Source organism: Branchiostoma floridae, chromosome 4 (genome assembly GCF_000003815.2).
Source record: "Branchiostoma floridae strain S238N-H82 chromosome 4, Bfl_VNyyK, whole genome shotgun sequence".
NCBI classification, from domain to species: Eukaryota; Metazoa; Chordata; class Leptocardii; order Amphioxiformes; family Branchiostomatidae; genus Branchiostoma; species Branchiostoma floridae.
Window position 1 is genome coordinate 33,846,200 of NC_049982.1, and position 9,390 is coordinate 33,855,589.

The 9,390-nt window shown below is 39.2% G+C and overlaps 1 protein-coding gene across 1 annotated transcript in view; it reads right to left on the reverse strand.

Moving 5' to 3' along the window:
• Window positions 1-9,390, reverse strand: part of LOC118412921 (synaptic vesicular amine transporter-like) — a 60,277-nt gene that overhangs the window by 17,670 nt on the left and 33,217 nt on the right. Inside the window, exon 7 of the mRNA XM_035815979.1 lies at window positions 2,534-2,623. Within this exon, the coding sequence (XP_035671872.1) occupies window positions 2,534-2,623 (90 nt within the window). The remainder of the gene's footprint in view (window positions 1-2,533; window positions 2,624-9,390) is intronic.

A 9,390-nucleotide genomic window follows, 5' to 3' on the forward strand; every position in this document is an offset into this window, starting at 1 on the left:
TCCTTTCCCGTCGTATTCCCAGCTCAAAATCACGACCCCCCCCCCCCTCAACAACTTACGCCGATGCCCCCAGAGAGGCCAGTGAAGGAGGCTAAGCAGCAGTACTGAATTCTTTATGATGCTATTAACTACTCCCGGATATATCATTTTCAACTGATCCCGGACATGCTTATATCAACTGATCCCGGACACTTAGTATTTGTATGTATTCCACTGATAGACACACCATAGACTCGTTCTCATTGAAATGTACCAGATAGCTATTTTGGGTTGGAAAAATAACAGCTGTGTGCGGTAGTAGATGGCTGATGAATATTCACTTGCTGTAGCCCTGCAATGTTGATTATACAGTGTCTTTATTGTCCACCGCGCATGCACAGCTACATCAATGACATTTCTTTAGGCTGTAGAAAACAAACTATGTTGACCACGGTGTTACGAACGGGGAGTCAGGCAGACCGAGCAACCCCACCTTCAACTGTAGAGAGGACTCCGCGTAGAACTCTCTAGTGCATGGGACCCCGCTTTGCATCATAAAGGACAATAAATTTTCCTATGAACTATACAAACATTGTTTACATTAGAGTTCCATACGATCGTCAGGAGTAAGTGAATTGACATGTTCAACCAGATTTTCTAGTTAGCTGTACTTGTATTGAATTATTCTGCCAGTTCATTCTAGTGACGCTGAAAAAGAGTGATATATGCCAATGGAAACGGTCGGAAGTAAATCTCCGTTTTTTTTATCCAGTTGTAGGGGTTGAATCGTGCTTGAATATTGTTTACCTGGATGTCTAACCTTCATAAACGTGACAAAAAATGACAACTGATTGTTTGTATTACAGGCAGGTAACAAACGTCAAGTGAACTGAACTAAATAAACATTGCCTGTGACGTACTCTTTACCTTTTTCTTCTTCGAAATGTTTTACAGTTTAGCTGCACCACTGGTACCTAGGGACATTTAAGAAGTGGGCAGTTATATTTTAGACCAGATCAATAGATAACGTAGAAAGTATCAAACAATGGTAACGTTTGTTACAGAATATTTTTGGCTACTGTTTGAACTCTTCGTGTCTTCTAAGGCGTCAGACATTTTAGGGGGTAGAATCCCACATATGGTACTAATTTAAATCAATACGAATGTTGTGGTGCATCTTTTATAAAACTTCATTCATTCAGGTGTTGTGAGAAAAGGTGGCGAAAGCAGGCGAAAGTATTTAGCACATTTCAATGAGAACGAACACATAGCGATCATGCAGCCAAATATCAATAGCTGATTCCTTGTCATTTTCTGATTAAATGATGTGGTTTCTCCGGCAAGACGGGCTTTAACTATAAAGGCATGGTAGGCCATTGTTTTAGGATTTAGAAAATTCATCTTGGTACCTTTGGAACTTACCTGCAATCTCTGAATCAATTGACTTCAAGCAATGATATAAAGTATAAGATGAAGCCATGTACAATCTAAGCTATACATCACATATCAAAAGACTGATGCAAACTGTTTAGATGACGATCACTAGGCGGTCGTTCAGCGACAATGCACGTTGGACCCTTGTAACATTCGCCATGAATGTCATATTTCGGGTGGCATTTGTATGTATGTATGTGTGTTTGTTTGTTTATAGAAGTCCGGCATAACTGGAAAACGCCTAGATGGTCTGTATTGATATTAGGTATGCGGGTAGATCTTGATGACACCTGGAAACGATTAGATATTTGGTCCCCTGGTGGCTTACTTTTGAACTGCAGGGGCCGGTTAAGTGTCAGACGTTGGAATATAGTACCTCAGGAAGGTTTTTTTATATGCACTTTAGTGATGCTTCATATAGTTTTATCTTAATTACGCAAATCATAATCTTCATTGCTTAATCAATGAGAAAATTGTCTAAACATGACTTACAGGACCATTGCAACATGTAACTGAGAAAGAGAAGAACTTGATAGGTAAATATCGTGCAAAGTCCTAATTTGCATGATTAAGGAGAAAATGCTATAATTCCATAGTGGTAAATTACGCGAATTTCTTCATTATGGCTTTAAGAAGTTATGTACAGGCGAACATCGTTGAAGATTAATCATGCAAATGAGCACATCATTTGCATAGATTATTAGAAAATGTAACTAAAGCCAATTTCTTAATGTATATCTATATGAGAGATAGAGGCTTTGAGATGCTGTATTTGTCCATTAGCAGTGATACAAAAAACTTATAAACATAATCGCAATACTCTATGTTGCACAATGTAAAAGTTTTACTTAAATGACAACAAGGCATACACAACGTAAATCCACTGAGCAAGACCTTGTTGGAATTACGTATAGTAAAGAACCTTATAGGTGCTTGAGAGGACGAAGAGACTCGGTAGATAAGAGCTATTTGGATACCAGGCTACTGAAGAAGTGGTGTCGATCTATAACCTAAGAATGTTCCTACAATGTCCAAAAAACTTGCTATGTGCAATGACTGCCTTAATACCAAAATCTAAACAAAAGGAGGAGGTATAAAAAGTATGAGAAAAATTGCTTACAGCCCTCCAGCAATGCAATGCCTGCGAGAATAAGGAACGGCACGCTCTTGTCGAAGAACTGGTACATGATCCCACCGAACAGTGGACCACCTACGGAAAAAAACAGAACATCCTCGTTTAGGCATGACTTAACGGTAAAAAGATGATTGTTATAAGGTGCTATTTACTAGAACTTACATAAAACATGAATAAATGAATTAATGAAAATTTTATTGTTGTATACGTAAAACCTTGCAGTATTGCGTTTTACTTATAATCTGTAAGGATCAAACAATGGAAGTAAAAAAATCGATTTGGCTTACTTTTTGCACAGTGATGGTACTTGGTCCACAACCTCTCAAAATAGCTTTGTTTTAGATCAAAACTTTATTTTCATCTGTTCAAAATGCGACGGTACATTACACAGACCTATAGGCAGCACAGCTGATTACATAGGTCTACAAATATAGGTCTACATAAGTCTACTAACATAACAACGTTACAAGACAATTTCACATAAAACGGTATATACATGATGATATGGAAGAAACACAAAATTTAGGTAATGAGAAGCAAATTTCAGTATAGCTAAGTAAATGCAAATAAGAAGGCTATTTGAAGTCGTAATCTACAAGTCAGCATTGATGTAGGTTACATAGGCTACAATAGGCTATAAATGTCTTCGGAATCTACAAAGTCAGTATTGATGTAGGCTACATAGGCTACAATAGGATATAAATGTTTTCGGAATCTACAAGTCATCATTTATGTAGGCTACATAGGCTACAACAGGCTATAAATGTTTTCGGAATCTACAAAGTCAGCATTGATGTAGGCTACATAGGCTACAATAGGCTATAAATGTTTTCGGAATCTACAAAGTCAGCATTTATGTAGGCTACATAGGCTACAACAGGCTATAAATGTTTTCGGAATCTACAAAGTCAGCATTGATGTAGGCTACATAGGCTACAAGAGGCTAGGAGGAGTAGATGGAAGGTGCTGTGAATCGGTTTGTTGATAATGAAGAATGAATGCAAAGGGTCGAAGAGTTTTTGGTTTGTAGCAACTTTATGACCTGGAGAACCATTAAGGAGGACTCCGGTGGAGAGAGACTGGCCGACAAAGCGGTGCACTGTAGCAGCTAACGTTTGTCGTGCAGCCGTGTGCAGAGAACAGTGAAGTAGAAAGTGTGTGACCGTCTCAGATGTAGCACCACAGGCACAGCTCCAGGTTGTGATATTGAAAACTCCTTGTTACCATGGTATCGAGCAAATCGAGTAAGTTCCCCCCCCCCAAAAAAAACACGGAGATGAGCATACTTTACGGCATTGTCACTGCAACACTATGAACGTATCGTCAAAACAAAACAAAAAGATCTGAAAAGACCAACATTCTTACAAATGGCTATGAAATGCCAAAGGAAATGCATTAGTGCTTGAGCAGTATCAAAATAATGCAATGTTATAAGCTTAAAAACAAGAGTTCGTAGACCTCAGGCCTGCATGAAATGTAATTGGTGTCTGTTGAGATGTTGTGTATTTGTGGGTGTGTGGGTGGGTGTGTGGGGGGTGGGGGGCTGTGTATCTTTGTGTGAATGGCCAGCTATGTGTAGCGGTATGGTTGTTGTAACCATACACTTACCTTGTTTGAATGGGTCATGGTTTGTTATGGTTTTGGTGTGTGTGTGTGAACTAGTGGTTTGATCATTACTACAATGGTTTAATCTGATTTTGTACCCCTCAAAACATGGAAACACCAGAATAATTATTTTTGTAGCAGGTGTGGTTACAGTGATATTGACAAAAATAAGATTTTCTGTAAAACTGCCAAAATGGTGGTGTGATCATTACAAACATGGGTTAATCTGGTTATTTATCCTTCGAAACATGGGGATAGACACCAAAATCAATTTGATACCATGTGAAGTTACTGAGATATTGACAAAAAGAAGACTTTTCTTAATGGCCGCCCTACTTTGCATATTGTGCGTATTGCCTAATGATGACAGAATGGCATAATCCAGATTCTTATAGAGCACACCTCAGAGGCATAGAAACATCAAAAGAACTTTGTATGAATTACATTGCAAGGTTATGTAAAAATATGGGGTTTGGCAACCAAACTAAGTCTTGTGTGGTAAGTATCAATGTGGTCGCTATGTTCATGTTGTAACAAAGACATTATAAAATGAAGGTATTGAAGTCAAAAGGCCAGTAACATTCTGTGCATAGTAAGAAAACAGTTTGTAACATATAGTTGTCAGGCACATGGCAGTATTGTATATCAGTAATAGTATCAAAATGACACAATGAAGAACTGGTACCCTTTGGCGCAAAACACCTGATCATCTGTAACACAGGACACACAACCATATAAATACAGTGTAGGTCCTAGTCATGACTTCCACTGGCACAATTTAAAGCCACCCTTCATTCCAGATATCACATGACATCCCAACCATTTACCCAACATAAATACCAAATCCTATGATAAACATTTACACCAAAACAAGGTACAAACACACACAACCATACAACATCGCAATACATCATCGCATATGACTATCAGTACAATAGACAACAAATACAAGGGCATACATAATCTACAAAAAAACATACACATACCACTCTCTTACGCTAACACACTAGTATCTCCTTCTCCTCCACCTAGAAACTCGTCTCTTCTTGCGTTTCCCCATGATGACCAAACACGCTCATAACCTCGTATCACAAGTATAGAGGCTTGTACAGGACTGAAAGCAACACTTTAGCCTTCAGCACCACAACTTATACCTGACCAATCAATACAGCATCAGATTAAACCAACCTACAAGCACTCTTAGAATAGAAGCCACTGATGTGATTTGTAACAACAGCACAGCCTGCTGTGACCACAAGCAAGCAGACCTACATGTATCATCTGTTTCTTAGGAACAGATCCACTGCAGGATATCTAAAATTAGACCTGTCACTCAAACAGCCACACAAACCGTCATCTGGGTTCACAACCAAGCATATGTTAGTGGACCTGCACAAGCAAGCAGACATATCATCTGTTTCTTAGGAACAGATCCACTGCAGGATATCTAAAATTAGACCTGTCACTCAAACAGCCACACAAACCGTCATCTGGGTTCACAACCAAGCAGATATGAGTAGACCTGCCCCAACCAAAAAAAAAACAGCATCAGCCTACAGTGTCAAGTTCAAGCACTAGGAGGCGCAAAATCAAACCTGACCACCAGGACACCAGCAACAATCCACGTAACAAATAGCAACACAATGGCACCTTGCGTTCCGGAGATACAGCGCACGCGCCGTGCCCACACAAAAGGTAACCTGGAATGTCAAGTTCAAGCACCAAGGGCGCCAAAAGCAAAATTGAGAATTATTCAGCCACCACCAACACATGTGCCAAATATCATCGCGCCCGCACCAACCGTTCAGAAGATATAACTCCGGAAAAAACCTCCCGGACACAAAATTCGACCTGCCGCGTCAAGTTCAAACGCGACAAGGCCCAAAGTCAATCCTAGGCAACAGGCAACAACTCCCCACCCATGCACAAAAAATCGTCGCAATGGCGCGTATCGTTCCGGACTTACAGCGCCAAAAGTGCCCAAAAAACACCAAAAATGCCACCTTCAATGTCAAGTTCAAGCACCAGGAGGCCCAAAATCAAACCTGAGTGTTAGGCTACCACCCCCAACCCACGTATCAAAAATCGTTGTACTCGCACCATCCGTTCTCGAGATACAGCGCCCTAAATCCCCAGCTTCCAAAAATTCCCACGCCCCTGAAAACCATACCTGCATATATGCAGGTAATAACGTAATTGATGGCCCAACTTTGTAACACTATTAGTACCGCTGTGGTAATTTTTGCCTTGTAATCTGTACAGATAATGTCCATATCTATCAAATGCATTGTTTCAAACTTTGGCTTTGGTTGTCACATGGTTGTCCTGAAAATTAGGCTAATTTTGCGTTTGGTGATCTTAAGTCATGTGGTTGTCCTGACATTAGACTACATTTTGCCCTTAACTTGAAATCACCAGTCGGGGCTGTACTTGAAGCTGTTGAATTGTGGAACTGAAATATTCAGTGGCTGCTTCACACTACAGTTAAACCTGCCCAAGACGACCACCTGGGGACCGGGCAAAATCGGTCGATTTGGACAGATGGTCGCTGAGAAGAGTATCGACTTACAACATACCGATGTATAGTATAAATGGTTTCCGCTGTGTTTAATGGCAAATAGCAAGCACACGCACGCAAAGTAAGCGAGATGTTTAATGTCAAATACAACACGCACACGCAGGCAAAATACTCTGTGATCGCCGTATCTGTACGTTCCATCCACTGAAATTACTGTACGGTGTACCTTCGAATTCGATGCCTGCAGTCATACCCGGTACGTCTGGATAGCGTACTTCCCCACTGGTGAATGTACAGTAATGATCAATAATTTGTTGGAAAAAAAAGCACTTACACAGATCTTTTTTTAAAGGTATGTGGCTATTCGTTCACTCAATAATTATAAAGATTTTTTAGAACTTCTGTAACAACTAAATTCAGATTTTCATCCAACGAAATTTCCGCCCATATTACAATAGACTGCTCCATTGACCTACCCACGCGCATCCGCCGCCATCTTTATTTTGAACACAACATCGTAACGGCAGTTAAAATCCGCAAACTGTCCGATTTCGGCACAAAATCGCGAAAGTTATCATGAAAAATCGAAACTGAAATACCAGATCATCCTTCGAGTATATATGTGGCCCTACAATTGTGTAATAAAGGAAGGCTAGCCAGAGATTTGCAAAACCCCTTCATTCAAAGTGTTTTATATTCATACTACCCCATAGCCCTGTTACTGTGTCCAAATTGATAAGGCCTTACGTGTGATGCCAAATTACGTGTGATACTGAATTTCAAAACCCCAAAGTCTATAATCATTTATTTGATAATACGAGAATGTAGATCTACATGGAATTAGAAAGTTGAATCAGAATTCTAGTTTACTACGTCACGTAGAGTACTTTGAATATGGCTAAAATCCATAATTTTCACCAAACACAAAAAGTGAGCGAAATTAAATTTTAAGACCCCCAACTCAACAACCGATTTTGATAGAAAATAAGATAGATACTTCGGTAAGAAGTTGAGTTCAAATTCTCATTCACTTTGTCAAATGTAGTACTTTGAACATGGCTAAACGCAAACGCTGGCCTACTTTTCAGGACAACCATGTGACAACCAAGCTAGATGTCAAAATTGGCAACAATGCATTTAATAGATATGCACATTATCTGTACAGATTACAAATTTCAAGGTAAAATTTAACACAGCGGTACTTATAGCGTTCAAATTTTGGGCTATTGCGTTACTTTGAAGCTTGATACTGCATTGTTTTGATGCTGCCCAAGCCCTCAAATTCATCTCGTTGGATATTTCAAAGCCATTTGTAAAAAGCTAAAATGTTGGTCTATTCAGATCTTGCCTTGTTTTGACGATACGTTCAAAGCGTTGCAGTGACAATGCCGTAAAGTATGCTGATTTTCGTGTTGGGGAAAATTGATTTGCTCGTTACCATGGTTACAAGGACTTTTGATCTAAAAGAATGCTATTTTGAGGGGCTGCAGACCAAGTACTATCACTGTGCAAAATGTGAGCAAAATCGATTTTTTTTACCTCTGCCACTATTGTTTGATCGGTACAGACTCTAAAACGCCTAACGCCTAACACTTCAAATTCGCACCATACAGTCATCATCATCATTGTTACATTGAATATTCCGTTAACATGGAATAATTAAACACAGATATCAGAATTTTCCTTTGATTTGAGTAGCCAAATCTGTTACAGTGGAAACATTAATTCAACTAAACTGGATCAGCTATTCCTTATTCATTCAAATTAATCTTTAAAAACACGTTAAAAACCTTCCACCCACATGCAATCTTCAAGCCTTCAAAAACAATGTTCACTGCTATGTCCTAGCTCAATAATTTCTCCGCCTCAATAATTTCTATTCAGTTCACTGCCTACAAATGGTCAAATGGCCTTGCTTTGAATAAACCTATTTTTTGAATTACCAATCGGACCAGATAGGGTACAGTCAATGTTTGGGCGTTAGATAGCTCTTGTGCTCGGAAAAAAATAAGTCAGTGCTGATCCTCTAACGGATAGGGTTGGAATTGCAGAGGCAGTTTTGTATTTAAAAAAAACAAAGAGGATAACGTTAACTCAAGAAAGGAATAACAAATTTTTATGATTTGGTGTGTCGGTGGTTAAGACCAAAATGTACAAAACAAAATACTAATTATGCAAAACGAGAGGACATTTTCATAATCAATGAGAATCATAGCAGTTTTTCCAACGTAGCTCATGTCCCGGACATGATAAGGTCTTGACATTTAGGTGGCAGATAGCTCTCGACGTCAGGACAAGGTGAGTCCTCTAACTTTTAATTTTGGAAATGCATGGGTATATTTGTCAAGACATTCCAGAGAGGATGACTGAAGAAAGGAACGACCGACTTTCACCATATTCGACATGCAGGAAGTCCATTGTTTTCCATAACTGGACATCTAGCACATGCAATTTATGACAGGTGGAACATAAAGAGACATCAAATATGCAACGGAGGATCTGATTTGCAAAATCTATGCAAAAATGGCAAACAGATTAATGATAGATGATGAGAATTTTGTACTTGTGGCATGTATATGTTTGTCAATAGTGAACATCACAATGCATAAATTATGTAAATATATAGTAATTTGCATAAAATCTAGAAACGCTCTAAATATTTCACTGAGGTACGAGTTTGCCGAACTGTATTTTGTTCTGTGGTAGACTGGTACCCAGT